The sequence below is a fragment of the Calonectris borealis genome, chromosome Z (genome assembly GCF_964195595.1).
Source record: "Calonectris borealis chromosome Z, bCalBor7.hap1.2, whole genome shotgun sequence".
Taxonomy (NCBI): domain Eukaryota; kingdom Metazoa; phylum Chordata; class Aves; order Procellariiformes; family Procellariidae; genus Calonectris; species Calonectris borealis.
Genome location: NC_134352.1, coordinates 32,206,637 through 32,225,008, shown reverse-complemented (window position 1 = coordinate 32,225,008; position 18,372 = coordinate 32,206,637). Strand labels below are relative to the sequence as shown.

At 41.5% G+C, this 18,372-nt stretch overlaps 1 protein-coding gene across 2 annotated transcripts in view; it reads left to right on the top strand.

The window, feature by feature from the left end:
- Window positions 1-18,372, top strand: part of NRG1 (neuregulin 1) — a 305,370-nt gene that overhangs the window by 277,512 nt on the left and 9,486 nt on the right. For both annotated transcript variants that reach the window (XM_075136293.1, XM_075136292.1), the window contains exons 7-9: window positions 5,208-5,266; window positions 11,574-11,597; window positions 16,135-16,237. In XM_075136293.1, coding sequence (XP_074992394.1) covers window positions 5,208-5,266; window positions 11,574-11,597; window positions 16,135-16,237 — 186 coding nt within the window. The remainder of the gene's footprint in view (window positions 1-5,207; window positions 5,267-11,573; window positions 11,598-16,134; window positions 16,238-18,372) is intronic.

Here is an 18,372-nt window from a genome sequence, read left to right as displayed (position 1 = left end):
TTGTAGACAAGAAATAACCTTTAATTCTGGGGCTGGAGTTGAAAGAAAAGGCAATTCCCAAATTTGGCAGATGTGCCTCTCTCTGGGTGGCCTAAGACCTATTTGGAAAAAGCATCAGAGCTGTAAAATCAGAGAGGGTGAATCTCATTTACAGTAAGGCAGTGGAAAAGGATTCTTATCCTGAGGACAGTCAGGGCCACCGCTATTTTGCAGGGCCTTTTGCTATGCCCTCTAATACTTGCCAGAACTGAAACTTTATGTTGTGTAACAAAACAGGACACAATACAGCCACGTAAGAGATAGAAGTGTGAGTACTTGAAAGTGGGTGTACTGGGAAACTGAAGAGACAAAATACTTATTATTTCATTAAAAATACAGATGTCTACTTTTAATTCCAGTATTCCAGTGTTAATTAAAATAAGTATCTAACCAGTACACATTGCCTTCATTGTTCTGAGAAAATAAATCTTCCCCCAGAACATGCCTGTGGAAACAGAATGCTTGAAATATGGTACTTGCTCTTCATATTTCTGCCTCAGTAGCAAGTTCACATTTTTCCATATGGTCCATCTGTTGAGAGCAAAAACAAAATTTCTAAAGCATGAGCCATATCATTCTAAATTGGTTTTATCCCTAACCAAAAAAACATGACTCAGATTCACAACAACCGTGGAATTTTCCAAGTGATATCTCTGGTTTTGTAAACCCCCTATTCTATCAAAAAAAAGGAGCTCCTAAATCCATATTCTGTTAAAATCTAGCTATGTATTAAAAAAAAAAAAGTGTTTTGTAAAATACATAATATAATGATACAGACTGGATCAGATCTTGCTCTTATGGATACTGGTGTGAACTTTGAGAAAATTGCCTGCTTTCAAGAGGTAACCATGTGAAATACTCAAGAAATGTGTGAATACTTAGTAATGCATTGTACAGCTACATCTATGGTAGCATGTATGTATGTTCCCTATATGTATTTTAATTATGTCCCTAGACTGAACAAAAAAATCTCAAAATATGAAAGATGAAAAAGGAAGCTTTGAGACTACTTAAATAAAATAAACTAGTCTACAAAATTTTCACAGAAGTTCTGTAGGGACATGAATCGCATTTTGAAAACATCATAGATTTTGGAAGCCTGGACGTTACCGGCTTCCTGTGAGACTGAGGTTCCTAAGTCATTTCTGTTCAGTTGGAAATGTGTACTCAAGTTCGCTGAAGACAACAAAACAGATAGCTTCTTCAATAAATACAAAATTAAGACCAGAATTCCTAGCATTTTCTTCTTACTTGAAGAAAAATCTGTATGAATATAATATCTGTTACACTTTTAGAGTGTTCTTTTGAAGTATCCTACCATGAAGGCCTTGCTGGTCTGACTAATTGATTCCTTACTCACAGAGATCATCTTTTCTAGTGCTTTTGTTGTTACTGAAGAAATGAGTTTACATCCGAATTCCACTGGATGAAAATAATGCTTCTCTCTGACAGAAGGATGTTGCTTATTTTCTTAACAGCAAAAGAGTGAATTATGTACTTTTTAATGATATAGCCATTTTCTATATCCATTTTCATGTAAAGGCCTTGGTGGGATAGAAATTGACAGAAGGTTCTTGAAAACAGCAAAAAGAGAAGATTTGTTTCTATGATGCTAGCGAAAGTTCCAGAGATATTCATTCAACGGGCAGGATAGAAATACTAGTTCTGACTTAGACTATGAAATGGACTACTAAATATGGACGTGTACTGTACTTCCCATGAAAAAAAACATTCTCCCACAATGCATTTGCTTATAGGCAGTGGTTGAAATGGAAGCGTGAGATCCTGATCCATTCAGCCATTCCTCTCCTGCCAAAAAACTGTTTGATGATATGCATTCGATGTTCTGAGAAGTGCTTTCTGAACGCATGCAAGTACTGCTCTTTGCAACTACTGCGTGTAGAGTAAAAAAGCAATTATTTTAGTATATGCGGTTTAGTACTGTGGTTTCACCCAGTTAATACAATAAATAAATAGTCCAAGTAGCCTTTTTTGAGGCAGAATGGAAATTATAAGGCTCCCACAGCACAAATGTCTACTTGTTGCCCCGAGTTGCTTGACTCCAACTTCTGCTAGTGTCATGAAAGAAAATGATACATGGGTAATGAACTAGAAAAGAAAGACACAACAAGAAATAACATCTGGAAACCTTGAGTAGGACAAGGTGTTTTGGAAACAACACCATCGCAAGCTGTTTGTAAAAGCACAGTCTACAGTAAACAAGCTGCCAAACAGCACTGGAAACAGTGCTGCACTGCATATCTGAGCAACAAAATGCCTTCAGCATTCACACATAATCATAAGCGGACAGGCTCATCTCGGCTCTCGACTTGGCTGGCCCACCCTGGGCCCATTCTCAGCGGCAGGTGCTGCAGGCCATTTGCTGACAATGGTTTCAGAGTGAGTATAAACACACCTGAACTGTTTTCAGCGCCATCTCAACAGGACTGACCCTCCTCGATCTGGAAGCAATTTCAGCATTGTCTGCACCAGTGCTCGAGTTGTTTTCATCACCTCCACAGCTGCACCAACATCTGAAAACAAGCACAGATGGAGCAAGCAACCACCACTGGCCAGTGGCAGGAGCAAAGCTTAAGGCTTTTAATCAGCAGCATGTTCTTTGGGATTGTGTAGGGTTGAGCCTCACAAGCAAGAGGTAGAGGTCCCTGTGAAATGAAAGCCAATGCAGGTGCGAATGCCAGCTTTCCGGGGACGGGTGTTTAAGAAGAACACCATAGTGCAAAACAAAACTGAAATCATGGGGGTAAAATATTTTTACCCTCATTCAGCAACATAGATCAAAATGCCTTCTATTGAAGGCATTTTGCCTTCTATCAAAGGCGCAAAAAGTCTTCTATCATGCCCAGCAATATCACCTTTTCGTGACAGGGTTATCCTTGTTGCATTTTTCTCAGCTGAACGTATCTGTGGAGACTGGGATGTCGCCACACTGGGTACTTATCAAAAGATGTGACCTTGACTCTGAAGAACGTAAACTCCCTTCCTTAATAAACAATTGTATTATTACAGCAAATCAGGTCTAAAGAATCATCTGCAGATCCTCAAAATATACCTTTATTCTACAAAAATCGTCCCTGCGTGGTTTCTTTGAACAAGATACTAGTGTTTATGCCTGACACTGGTCCTCTGCCAAAGTGGTTTTCTGGAAGTCTCACTTGTACATGGGCAACATCCCTGACCCTTAGGGCTAGAGGCAATTGTGGAAGAGTGGAATTTTAAAAATCAGGACAACTTTCAACGCATGTGAAACTCAGATGGGTGGAAGAGGTGGAGGATTGTTCTAAACAACGTGCATTTGCAAATAAGAAGGCTCTTCAGCCCCTGGCAGGTAATGATGAAGCAGTTTGAAAAGGAGGCTAGCACCAGATTGGCAGCAGGAGAAAAAGAGGGAGAGGTTCTTGCACCATGGCAAACTCATGGAGAGCATCAGAAAGACAGGCAACACAAATGAGATGTATTCAAGGAAGCAGATATCAGTAATTACATGCTGAGTAAGAGTGGCTAGAAGAAGGAGGAGGAAAAAAGATTGAAATCTATAGTTGTTTAGTGTGGTGGACAGTCATTCATACTTCTGTCTGAAGCACAGGAGCCTGCATTGCTATGGTGATATTTTGGGAGCATATGTCTGAGCTGTGCCCCAAAATGGAGAATAAAGGTGAAGAAAGAAATGACAGTCAGCAGCAGAAAAAGAGACAGGCAAAGCACAGAAGATAAATTCCTTCACTATGACCAAGGGGAAAGCTTCACTGAAGTTGTCCGCAGAAGAGCTTATGAACTGAAAGGGCAGACAGCTGTAGGGCTTCAAATTTTGAGAGCACCTCCGCCCTCTCATCTTGCTTATTGCCTGGACTGACTATTTTTCTGTTTGTCAGCCATGTTGAATATATTTCCTGCCTTTGGGTTTAAGTTTATCTTTCCACTTTTTGGAATTTTTTTGGCTTTTCTGTGATTGCTGTTTTAACTATTCCTCTTCAAAGGAAATTACTGGAAGACACAACATGCCATTACAGAAATAGGGAAATCATGGTATTTTCTTAGATTTTATGTGACTGGTGAAAGCAGCAGTGTAAATTGCTGTTATACACTGCATTGCAAATTTAAAAAAACTCAATCCAGTCCCTTCATGAGGTGGAACAAGCAATGATCTGATATACATTTTTGCTAGCCCTGATTCTTCTTTCTTTTTCAAAACAAACAAGCAAAAAGACTTCCTAGATTTTTTCTCTGGTGGATTTTTGCTGTAAATTTTGCAAAGTGTTATCTTCTGGAAAGGTTACACTTTCTTGCCCCTTTTCTGATCATTTTTCACTAACACCTAACCAGGAGGTCACTTAATGCGCTCCCATCTCCATAGGCCAGCAGATGTCAGTCTGTTAGTGCAGTGGTTTTGGTGTACTATTGCTTATCACGTTTTTGCCCTTTAGGTGCCAACCTGGATTCACTGGAGCAAGATGTACTGAAACTCTGCCCATGAAAATCCAAAACCAAGAAAGTATGTTAAAATAATCTGAACTTTGCTTTCTTCCCCAACTACAGCAACAAAATCAATAGTACTTGGTGTTTTCACAGTTCAGCTGGAACTGGCCTCTTTATGCACTAATTTATGACCTGATTCTCTAAAGTAAAATCTGTACACCATGGCATTATTGACCTCCAAAATGTTTCTCATTTGTGTGATTTTTTGATCTTTCCATCCGTTCGCAGATGCATTTGTATTGCACATACTGGCAGCTTTCTTGTTTGGGAGACTGCTGTAAAGTGCAACCCTAAAAGAACAAACTCACGGAGATGAGTGATGTACAGATCTTGTGTCCTCGCTGCCTTGTGGAAAGTGCATCCTAAAACCAATTTGGGAATTTGGAATGGTGAATTTCTGTCTCACATCTCGAAACACACTCTGATCTGGATTGGTTTGGTTTTGGCTGGTTTTTCAGGGGGGGGATTTCTTTTCATTTCCACAGAGCAAATGAGTTGCTCTCAACATCTTGAGCCATTTTGACACGCTAAACTGAGATTCAGTTTCTGAAAGTGAACTCACCAAGTCATATCAGTTCAGACTGAAGGAGCTTCTTTCTTAGCATATATTCACCTCTTCTCTTTTCTCTGTTTTTTCTCTACCGTTTTTTTTTGTTTGTTTTTCCTCTCAGGTGCCCAAATGAATTTACTGGTGATCGCTGCCAAAACTACGTAATGGCCAGCTTCTACAGTACGTCCACTACCTTTCTGTCTGTGCCGCAGTAGAAGCATGCTCAGTCGGTGCTGCTTTCTTGTCGCTGCATCTTTCCTCCAATTTTTTTTTTTTATTCTGTAACTAGATTTGTTGCCTAAGGCCTAATATTGATTGTCTCTGCCTGTTGCATGAAAATGATAACAAAAAGCAATTGCAATACTCTCCTGGATTGTTTGGCATTGAGGTTATGAGGAAATGCAAGATCTAGGAACGCTGTGAAATTAACACTGAATGGTGTGATACGGACTCCTCATTGATATCAAGCAGTAAAAGTGCAAAAATGACATTTTGAAAGTCTCATGTTTTATTTGCCACAAAAAGCTTATGGGTCTTTATATGGGGCAGTACTCCCCCAACAAAGGGACAGTTAGCTAAACCACTACTTGCATATGAGGTTTGTATTTGGACCTACAAGTTAAAGGTAATTGACATGCTTACATTGTTTCTAATGAGCACATGCCAAACAGGATCAAAGTGTTCTTCCTCCTCATTGTCCAAGTTTCAGAAGAAAGAGCACAGAAAAAAAAAGAAAAGGGGGAGAGATGGCATAAACAATGGGGTCTGACATATTTATTTGTGGGTAACAGGTGCAAGAGATCAAGTATTTCAGAGCCAGATTAATTGGCCAAAGAAATGTACCAGACAGACAGACAGACACACACACACAAACACACACACAGAGAAGACTCTGTCTGTGTCACACTGCTGGTAGAATCAGCACTGCAGTCACATATCTCCTAAGCTTTCCCATTATTATTATTACTTGTCAGGGAGAAAAACAGAAAGTACACCGAATATTTATTTTCTCTCATTGGCTATAGCAAAGTCAAAGGTAACATATAAGAAAATTGCTTAGATCTTACATTTTAATGCATGTGTACTATTCATAATTAATTGTCGCTGGCATCAGAATGTACTATGATCTAAGAGCAGTATTATAGGAACTATTTTTTTGATGGATTACTTGCCAACACAGAAAGATTTCAGGGACTATAGGCTAGCTTAATTTAATTTCCATTAGTCTATAGGACAAAAAGCTGTTAGCATGTGCTGGACATTTTGGAGCCTGAAGAGATGCATAGGTTTTTTCTTATACTGATGGATGAAAAATGTCCATACATAATTCATACTGCCCATCATGGAAGCTACCCATGTAAATCCCAAAGGTGCTGACTGGAGACCAGACCTTCCAGCATTCAAGTGTGTATTTTATGCCCTGTTTTAAAAGCTTTATTAGTGTGAGTTATTTTTTAAATGCTTCTGGTAACTATAGATTTCACAATTTTTATGCTGTTACTGTGTTTAAGTTTACCAGATGTTAGATTTAAATGGCCTTTTCTGTGTATTGTGGTGAAAAGTGCAGTTAAGGTTTTCTGATCTTAGAAGAATCATTTAAAAGGAGGTGGTGTAAAAATATAAGATCCATTGTTTGCTGCTGTATTTACCTTGAAAACTATGGAAGAATTGTATGTATGTTGATCATAAATTCATTTTCCTACCCAGGAAAAAAAAAAAAATGAGGTTTAGGTGGGTTTTCCTTCATTAGTTTTTCAGTTTCCTAACTCTGGTTGGGATTTTTAAAGGAATCTTTGGGCAGTAGACACCAGGCTGAGATTTTCTGAAGTTGCCTCCATGGAAAAGGCATAGATGCCCTTGCCTTGCTGCAAAAGTTATACTTAAGCTGGTCCAGCCCTCCTGTCCTTGAAACGCACTGGCAGGACAGCACAATGCTACCTACCTCAAGCTACTCTGAGAGCCCCAGGCAATGGCTGAGACCCTGGCACTACTGCCTACCCTGCATCTGCAGTATAATATCAGGTTTCTTAAACTGCTACAAATCTTAAAATGACACTTTTGGAAAGGGTCCAGTGAGGGTACATTTATATTTAACCAAAAAAATCAATGAAGAAGTATTTATATGACTTTTTATTATTACACCCAACACAGACCAGAGCATACGATTAAAAAGGTCTTAGAATGAGAGTTATCTTCAGGCAAATGTTGCATTTGGGGCTTAAAGCCAAGCTCATATTTTGTACCAAGTGTTGCGGGTGATTAACTTGGCTCTGTAGATGCAGCTTTTGCAAAGTACAGAGCAAATCGGGATGTTAAACAACATAAGTGCCAGTAGGAAACAAAAGTGAACATGTGAACTATACAGTGCTATCTAATTTTACTTGCTTTCAGAAGGGTCTTTCTTCATTTGGAATGAAGGGGTTGATGGGGTTCCATGCCAAGTGTGCCTACTGATGAGCTGTAGCTGATGCTACTATCTTAAGGCTCTGCATTTGGCTGTTGAGAAAAAGTTAGCTTCAGAAATCTGCCCTAGAGTTGGTATTTGTAAGAGTTACGAAGTTACAAGCTTTGCTGAGAGCCTTTTGCAAGATCAAAACAGGGCCAGTGCTGAGCATTCTGGAAATCCTCCGTCTCAACAGAGTGCAAGGCTAACTGGCTTATCTTGGCAATGGTTTGGTTAGCCCTGGAGGGTTCGGTTATGATAGTGCACTGGAAATAGGTTGAAAAAGGACACAGGAAATGAGGTGGATCTCCATTTTAAGAAAAGTTCTTCCATTGAAATGGAGTCAGTGAAAATGTGAGTGTAATTGGGAATGGATGTGAAGGAGACTACTGGAAAGCACATGTTTAGGCTGACTGCCCCTTGGCTTCCAGCTTTGCAAACACACCAAACCATAGGACAACCTGTGTTGGCTGAGAGGTGATGGCTTGTTAGATGCCCCACTGCCAAAGTTACCTCCAGCACTGCAGCTATGCAGTTTTTCCCCTTCAGCTGGTGCTTACCACCACTGCAAACCAAGGGAAATTAAAGAACAAACTGTGCTACTTTGGTCATCTCTGGAGTCTGGCTGGCAGACCCTGTAATGTCCTTTTTGCTTGAGCACAGCAGTCACAGCGCTACCAGGTGTTTTCCCCAATACCCTGGCTTTTTGCTATGGCAGTTTTGACTTTGAGGGTCATGGTCCACCGTTGGTCCATAAGACACCATAAGATGGTCCACAAAGTATTGCAAAAATAGATCTATTCGATGAAGATGTATTTCCTGTATTTGAATGTTCACACATTCACTTCCTTGAAGGCACGGAAGCAAGGCAAATGGAGGAAAATAAAAGTAATCAATGAACATTAAAAGTTTTGGCTAATTTTTATGTAGCTATGCATGAGAACTGTTATAGCAACACTGTGCAGAATGATCCCTGGGGTAAGCAACAGTGGTGGAGCCTCGGATTAATAGGAGGTTGAGGAAACTTCTCTAGAGCATACTCACAGGTAAACTCTTTGTCCTTCCAAAGCCCCAGGTGGGTCAAGGACCCCACCCAAGGACTCCACTCCAGCCAATTGACTTGCTTACTTCACTAGTTAACCGTTATATACGTATCGTGAATATAGAACAACTTGTGGGGCATGTGAACCGTCTCGGGCATGAATTGAATGTGGTCCCTGCCTTCCTGAAGGCAAGTGTTTCAGCATGGGACACCAGTTTAAACTGTCCATTTCAGCTCTGCCATCCTTGGTGAGCAAGAGGGACAGTATCAAGAGGGGCAGAGGGAAATTTCTGTTTAGATTACAGCCCCTGCCTCATATTGTCAAGATGAGCCTGGCTGAGAAATTAAAGGGGGGTAGAGTTGAGTAGAGCTATGGTATTCTAGAATGATAACCAAAACTGCTGTTACTCTGTAACAGCCTTGATTTTTCAGTCTTTCCACATAAACTATGGATCTTCAAAAGTCCATTTTTCAGCAATTCTACTAGCTCAGTACTTCTCAATTTCTATATATTTCTCAAGTGGTCACATCTGTATGAGGGTACTAGACAATCTTACTTGAAATTTTCATTTTCTAAAGCCTTTCAGCACCCTAAATTGTACTCTTTATGTGCTGAGATCAAAACTCCTAAATGATACAAACAGTTTTGAAAATGTCATTGTCCATCTTCTGCTCAAGGTTAATGCTCAGTTAATGCTCATTAAGTGCTAAGATTGCTATGATAAAATACTCTAATTAAGAAAGGACATTTTCTATACTTGTGAGACTCGAGTCAGTTGTAGGATAACACTTTTACAGGAGCTGTAGGACTTAACATCCTAAGCTCAAAACTGATTTTGAAATGAACCAACATTTAGGCTCCAAAGTGGATCCTAAGCCTCATGAAGAGACACAGCATCCCAGCCCCTCAAGCAGAATTGGCTGACATGTAGGGGTTCTGCTCTGTGATAGTTTGGGGGATTTTAGTTTGTTTTCAATTCAAATTACATGAAAAAGAAACTTTTTTAGACTTTCTTATTATCCACAGAACACATGTAATAAGAAAACTAAACAATGACTCAGGAAACATGGCACCTTGATGCTTCAGAGGTGAAATGGGTCTCCCTGGACCTCTCTGCTGCTGCATGCAGTTGATCCAAATAGGTCCTTCCCTTGTCAGGTGCAAGGTCTCCACACAAACCTGCAACTGTGCTCACCCCTCACTGGGCAGCACCATGTCCCCAGGCTACTCACCCACCTAACTCTGTAGAGTAGCCACCCCAAAATCTTGGGTGCCCAGCAGCTGTGGCATACCATTCATGAACACAGCATGCAGTCCTGGAGGACCTGTTCCAGCATTTCCAGGCATCATACTCTTGTTCTGTAGACCCTGGGCCCCAGCATGTTGCAATATATCCAATGAGTTGTAGTTGTTAAGTCACTTTTTTGGAAGAAAACCTGCACCCCAAGCATTTTTTCTTCCAATCCTGCCCCCACAAAAATCACATCCAGAATGAAAACTGGGTTGTTAAAAATAATTAATTATATTTCTTCTTAGAGTACCTGGACAAGTATTTAATAAAAACCACATTGCATGTAAAAAGCATGCAACAATATTGGGTTAAATAGGAAAAGATCAAAAACAATGACATGTTTATAAAATGAGAAGTGTTGGGATATTCTGCTTTCTTTTAATCAGGTCTAGGCAATGTAGCTAGGAATACCAAAAATAAATACGAGCTACATGACATCTAGGTTTGAATAAGCAATGCATGTTTCTTCAGCATGTTTTCTTGTTAGGGCTTTCAACCAGAATATATTCCCATTTTAAGTACCAACTTTCCATTGAATTATTTGAAATAGAAATGCATGATATGACTGACTTCCCCTAAAATTAAATTACATCCAGGCTAGGCGTCTTACCTATAAGCAAGCATAAATACAGCAATATATATGCATGGGCATGTCATTCATTTTACTGAAGACTTAACCAAGCTTTCTATGCAACTAATGTATATCGTTAGCAGCGTTCATGTAGGCATGTAATACTGGCTCTTTAAGAAGAGACCTGGATGGATTCCAACTTAATTAACCCTTAAAATGTTACTGATTGGCAGGAAAGAATTGGCATTCCCCATGTGTACAAACTACATAAAAAATCAATTTGGTCAGAAAATTAGGATTGGATTTAAATTTCACAGCACACAAAGACAAAGAAAGTGAGAGCTACCACAGTTGTGGTGTTGGCCCTGAGGAAAGAGTCTCCTAGGGTACCTGCCAGGGGGGAAACCTGTGTTCCTCCTCACCTCCAGCTGCCGGGGCCTGGGGGTGCTAATTTAGGCATGTGATCCATGTAAATGGCATCAGCCCCTGCACCCCAGGGTGCATCCAGCCAGCCTGCGGGTGATTCTGCCAAGGCAGCGCAGCCCAAAGGCAGTGGAAAAGGGGTTGGCTCCTCATTTTCCAGAAATGAGAGCCCTGCTGCAGTCAGTTTGCAAAGCTGAGAAGGGTTCCCACTGCTGAGCAAACAGTCCCAGCTACCTCCAGGTCGCAACCCACAAGAGCAAGGAGCCGCACATGGGGGACAGGAGCAGGGCGAGAAGGGAGGGCAACGCATGACCCATTTGCAGGGGGATGCTGCCCCTTGTAAAGCATCCCTATGCTCTCATGGTCCCATCTGAAAACAATCAGCCGTTTCACATGGCATCCTCAGGCCATAGCCCCCTTCATCTCAGTAAGATGTTTAAGGGTTAATGGTTCCTGCTGCGTTCCCTGCACTGTGGCTGTTCAGATCCCCCATAAGTATTTTGGTGTGTAACCCTTACAGAAGATCTGGTCATGTAGCTTACAGAGGCGCACTTGAGCACGGCCCACGTAACCACACGCCCCTTTGTCCTGTTTCATGTGCAGACACAGAATAGCCATGATTCTCATATGTGATTTATTTTTGAGTACAGTGTATTGCTCTTTTCTGAAACTTTTTCCTTTTTCTTTCTTTTTTTGTCAACTTTCTGCATTGGCAGAGCATCTTGGGATTGAATTTATGGGTATGGACCAATCATTCCTTTTAGCCTGCAGATTTTAGAGCCTGAGAGATAAACCCCTTTTCATTTTTTTTCTCCACCTCCCCTTTTCAATTCCTAACCAATTCTTTATGCTTTAGAAGGGATCATACAGCTATAACAACAACAACCCTTGTCAAAATGTTAGTGGAGATCAGCTCACTAAAATGATAATAGTGATAGCATATTCCAGACCCAAGGAGTTCTAGGAATTACTGAAGTAATCATAACATACTGTACATTCATTTTTCTGCTGTGTAATTTTGACTAGTTTTTACATTTGCTTTTGCTAAGCTCTTCTAGGGTTGCTGAATTTTGGAAACACTGTAAGCATTAAGCAAAATGACTAACTAGTTTATAAAAAAAGATAAGCTGTTATAGTCGCTTAAAATTCTGCAAATTTACAGTTTTGAGCTCTGGTTTCCAAGTAAAGTTTTATGTCTAAACCCACAGCTAGGTATCTAAATCAGATGCATATAGATATGTGTAAATGATATGCATATATACATTCATTTCTAGGTCTGTAAATTAGAAGTGAACTGAAAGTTATTTAGGAACTGAAGTAGAGGTTTACAGCTAGACTCCAGATCCTCAAGTCAGCAAATATATTTCTAATACCAAACTCATATTGCACCCAACCAAGAACATTGGCAGTGGGTACTATTTTTAAACTCCAGCTTAAATATAATAGAAACAGGTCTTATACGTCCTCTTCATGAATAGACCATACTTATCTGACTAATTTAGTAATCAGGGGAACAAATAATGAACCTCTTGAAAAGCCTAACGTGGAATTCAGGTCAGTTTTGGTTTGGAATCTCCTAAAATTGTCAACAAATGAGAAGAATCAGCCAGTGATGCTTTTCACACTGTTTTAGTTCATGTTCTTATTAAAAATGCCCCCAAAGATGTCATTAGCTTAAGCTGTGAACTGTGGAAAACCCATTACAAGTCCAAATTTAAAAAATCTCTCAGAACCCAGCTTATTGTTATTATTATTATCACAAGATAATCTTAATTCTCACTCATAACTACTAGATTGTAGTAGAAGATATATGGCTGCATTAACATATGAGGAATTAAATTAAAATCCTTTAAAAAACTGACTTGCAAATTTTGCTTTATATATGAAATTACATCAGCAGAACCACCTCTTGGAATGAAATTCTTTTAAAAATCCCCAGAGACCTGTAGGAAAAAAAACTTTAAAACAGAGAAAATTTAAGACCATATATGTCATCCATTATTATAAATAGGGTGATGTGAAATTAATGGCGTAATGTGCACGTTCAAAAAGCTGCACATAGAGGGATTTAGTATCTTGACTTAAGTCTGATGTTGATTTGATTTTCCTAGCATTCTGCAGGGGGGAAAAGAAGTGTATTCAAACGATTTTTAATACTTAACAGGCTAAAACCTTTTCTAAATTCTCACTGCACATACATTTCTCTACAGACTTTTCCCCAAGGCTGCTATTATTTTTGTTCAAGCTAGTTTGATGAGCACTGCAAACACAGCACGTGTTATTTGGCTGGACGTCATTAACTGGCTGTGTAAATGTTAACACCGGTCAGAGAGAGAGGGCAGTTTTGGGGCGAGACCCTGTATAACCGTGGGAGTTCGGTCCCTGCTTCACAAAACTCTTCTGTTCTTAAAGAGAGAGGCCAAGGCTCGTCCTCGAGGCACCGCACCGCCTGCAGAGCCGTGGCGGGAGCCCCGGCCGGGCCCGGCCGCCAGCGTCCCCTGCCGCCCGCACCAGTCCCCGCGGGACACGCGGGCGTCCCCCCCGTCGGCCCCTGCTGTCCTGCGCAGGGAGACCCTGTCAGCCAGGAGCAGGGCCAGGTTTACACGGGAGCTTGCTGGTTTGCCCGGACGACTGTGCCTTCCCAGGCAGCCATTCCCCCCATGGCTTGAGCGAGGGAATGGCGGGGCCGCCGTGCAAGCACACCATCTCAAGCTGGATCGTCCTAAGGGCCTCGTTTTGAAGGGCACGGGAGGGAATTAAGGCAAGGAAAGCAGACCCAGGGGTTTACCCCTCCGTGCCCCTCGAGACCTATAGTCCCAGCAGATCTGCCGCTGTGAGGAGCATTGCTCAGGGCTGCACCCACAGCCCTGCTCCCTCCCTGCACCCCACTCCCCTGCAGTGGGTGAGAGCCCAGGAGCATCCAACACACAAGCCTCAAGCCTCAACCCACTGGCAGCCTCCCGGCTCCTTTGCAACAGCCTCAGCCTGGAGTAAACCTTCTGGAGTCAGTGCAATTTTGAGTATAAACAACCAAGCAGAGTTTCCACTGCTTATTAATCTTCCTCCTCCTCTCCCTTCCCTTCCAAGAAAAATGGGTTGATATGTCCTTGCCCATTTTGCTTTCACAAGCTAACAGCTGACAGCATGACCAAAGAAAAAAAAAAGAATAATTCAGAGCATTTCAAATTGGTCCCTAAATTGCTTAGCGCAATTCTCCTGTTTCCTGTGACATCCTTGTAATACACCATTTCCATGGCTAACTAATAAGCGCTTTCGGAAGGGGCAAAAATGGGAAGGGGATCAAGTGCCACTAACTAGCCTAGGCGAGGAGTTATGCTGTATGAGAAATCCCTTCACACTCTGCTTCAGCCTTTTTTTTTTGTCCCCGAGCATTTCTTCACTCTGTTTTTTCCAGTATCAAGCATGCTGTGCCAGGCCTGCAGCTGACTTCTCAACCCTTTAACCTTGTCTTTCCCTATATTTCTCCTTCCTCTTTTTCTCTTTGTCCTGGTTTGGTTTGGTTTGGAGTCTCAGCCCTATCTTCCTTCCCTTTTTTGACTTTCTGTTCTTGGAGTTGTATTTTTGTTTTCTTTAATACATTTTTGCAGCATCCTAGTTTTACCAAACTCACTTCTTCCCTCCTCCTCCCCCCTTGTTAATAATCAGTGCTATTAATTTTGTCTGACAGTGCTCATGACCTGTTTGCTGGTGTTTTGGTTTACAGTGGGTTTGGCTTGTAGGACAAATTCGTTCCATGGTAAGGTGCATTGTATCAGAGAAATTAAGATTTCTTTTCGCTTTGTGGTTTGTTGCATGAAATATTTGCCATTTGCCCACAGCAGTTTTAAAACAAAACTAGACAAGCCCAGGAAACACATTGCAGGAATGACTGCTCCCTCTTCAGTAGGGAGCATTTTCTCCTGAACTGGTATGGCGTTTGTGACAGCACATCATTTAAGTGCCTGAGCTTGGACAGAGACTCATGGCACATTTGAGGGACTGTTATGCATCTCTCTACCTCCTGGTGAATTGCTTCACAGACCTTTTATGTACATGTAAGTCCCTTCCAGCAGGAATAATGCTGGCATTTATCCCAAAGGTAGTGTGGAGCTATGCAGCTTTTATTCATTCATTTATTTTTAATCACCTGCTGGTATTCCGACGGTGGTCAATATTGCAGTCTGACCTAAGGCCACCCTCTGGTCTGGATCCTCCAGGGCAAGATTTCTGGATTGTCTGCTTAATCAAAAATAAGACTTGAGAAAAGCTAGACACCCATTTTTGTCCTAAAAGCAGGAATGCAAATGCACATCCATAAAGCATCAACACAGAACACACCTCTGTTTCAGCGCTCCTTACATAACGTTTCCCCGGCACAGCACGCAGTGATGCTCTCTGCCAAGCATGAGCAAGGCTGGAATGCATCGGTAGCTCCAACCCAAACATTACCAGTGCTACTAATGTCTTTATAATAGTGAAGTATCTCTGATGAACGAGATTGGTAACAAGTTGTCATCACTGAGCAAGCTGCTGCTCTAGATAGAGCAGTTCCTTTGTTGGACAAAAGAGACGCAAGTAGAAACCCAGCATTTCTCTGATACAAGGCACTGCTGGTTGTTGATATTGCTGTGTTTTTGGAGGAGCACTGGAGAAAGAGTCTGAATTTTATGGCCAGAGCTCAAAACCTGTCTTCATTTCCATTGGTGATATAATTACAAGCCAAGCTCATGTCTCAAATGTAGAAGGATATTTTGAAATCTCTCCTGTAAAGACAACTGAGATATAAATTGACATGGGGGCAGAGGGACATTGGATATGAAAGCAATCCCAAAAAGAAAATAAGAAAATAAATTTCTCTTAAGGCCCGTAAAATTGGCCTTCATTCCAGCTGTCTTTGCAGAGTAAAACTTCCAAAGCATTTGCAAATTCATGTTATTACCTTAGTGCATTGCATTTTTATTTCCAGTGAATGCTGAGTGTTTGTCAATTGTGAAGTTGTTTCTTAGATATTATTCTTGTTGACTTAAACAAAAAAAAAGATTACTTTTGACTGTAATTGTACGGATGATCGCTCATCCCCAGTACTGTGTTACGAGCTTACAGTGTAGTCCTGTTCTCCTTGCAGTCAGTAATGAGTCTGCCTGAAATGTGGTAGCTGTGTTTCGGTGTGGCTGTGTGAATCTGTGCAGTGGTTTGTAGCATGCCAGCTGTTGACTGTGTACTCCTTGCCTAGCCATCCTCCATGTTGTGACCTTCTCTGTTTTTGTCCCTTTCTAGAAGCTGAGGAACTGTACCAGAAACGGGTGCTGACCATAACTGGCATTTGCATTGCTCTTCTAGTAGTTGGCATCATGTGTGTGGTGGCCTACTGCAAAACCAAGTAAACTTTTCTCTTCTTTTTTTATACCTGTGGTTGTTGGTCAGGGCCTTCCCAGTTGACTGTAGCTTCTACTCCTCTGAGCATAAGGTTGTATCTGGGTTTCTCCAGAGCTGAGCTGAAGAGACAAACCTGTGGCCAGGGTGCTCTAGTCAAAGCCAGATGGGTGCAGGTCTCCATGTCCATCAGCAGTGCAAAAATAAGACAGGTATCTGAAAGGTTTCTCACCCTTCAAATGTGAACCGAGCGAATTTCACTGACTTGCAATTCTTTGTCTATCACTCATTCCAGCTGGTTTCCCAAGCTGGAAAGGAACAAACCCCAATCACGTTGCTCTCCAGCAGTAAATTTTACGTATCAGCCTAATTTGTTTGTACTTGAGGCAAGATTAACGGTGCTGAAAGTTAGTAAACACCAAGGGCCGAAGAACTGAACGCAAAAGTGCTCCCAATGCAAAAGTAGGCACTTAAATGCATTCTCTGTAACGTCTCTGTAAATTACTCGGGGTGACTCTCAAACACACATGAGGCACTCTGGACCATAAATTACACTGAACATCAGCAGGATTTGTGCTGCCAAAACTTCTAGCTGCTCTTATAAATCTCCCTACCAAAACACAGAAAACCCTTATTGTAAATCTTCCACATTTGTGTAAACCTGATTTACTGTTGCAGGGCCTGATTGGCAGTTTCGTTGTTGGTTTTCCTTGTAAGTCCCACCAATAACAGATATGTTAAAAGGGGGAGAGGAAGGGAATCATTTGCCCCCCTCGGTGAGAGTCCAGCCACACACACACGCTGCTCCCACCCACAGCCTCGTGCCAGTGATCAGTGGGGAACAACTGAAACAGTAATAAAGAATCAGATCAATTACGGCTTTTAGAAATGACAACTGGCAAGCCAGGGCAGCTAAATGATATCTTTCCTGGTCCAAAGTTCATCGAAATCAGCCAAGACATCCCCATGAACTTCAACAAACATTTAGTCAGGGTGCTGAAGTACAGTTTTCTATATAAAGAGCCCCCAGAATCTGTCAGGGGTCTGGATGCTTTGTCACGGTTTGTTCTAGACGTCAGCAATCACTGCCAGCCAAAAGTGAAATGTTTTCAAACACAGCTGGTGAGAGTGAGAAAGTGAGCTGCCAGTTCATGGCCCTCCAAATGCAGCAGTGATGCCAGACTGCTATCTGTGAGATGTTCCCCACATGCTCTTTCCTCCTAATAGGGGAAAACCCAGAAAACAGGGGAAATCCTGGAATGGTGTTAGGAGAACACACAAAATAAAATGTAATGGCTTAGATTTTGTTGGTCTCCTTGCAAGAAATACTGCTGGTCAAATGTGCTAAGGCAATATCTTCTGACACTGAGTCTTAGTTCAGAGGTGCTTTATCTACAAGTCATTTTCGTTAAGGGAAAGGCTTCTCAGAATAAGTGAAGTACACATTAGCTTTCCCATTATTATTTCTTCTCAGTTTCCTGGAGTAATTTCTTTTTTTAGTTAGTGTCCTTTTACTAGAGGACAAATGGTACACATGGAAGCATGCAAAATGCAAATATGTTGATCACTGAAGGTGCGAAGTAACGCGGTTTCCTAGGGAAAGATTCCTGGGCAATATGTGCCAGGATCTCAGACCCATAGATGATGAACTCAAACTCCGTCTAGAACTCACTTTCTCTACCATGTCAGGGGACTTGGGTTGTCCTCAGATCCCAAGATCTCATGAAGGGGGTGCTGTGAAATCAAGTTAAACCCTTGTCTGTGTTGCTTCTCAGCCCAGGCAAGTCTTTGGGTAGCTGCTCAGATATCTCCTGGCACTGCAGTCTCCATCCGCCTTAACCACCTGCGTGTCCTAAGATGATGCCTGGTTATCCTCCAAACACAAAGCCCACATGGATCAGGGACTGTGTCCTGCAGAGACAGGAGCATTTCTAAGGCAGCCGTGTCTGCTTATACCATTCATGTGGAGTGACATAAATGAAACGTCTTTCACTATCCAGGCACATACACACAGAGAAAATATGTAAAATGCAGCATGTCAGGTCATGTTTTCTTTAAGCTTCCCTGGCTATCAAGCTTCAATATATTTATTGTTTTCCCTCCCCCCTCCTTTTTGGAAAGCTTGGAATAGTCCCTTTGAGT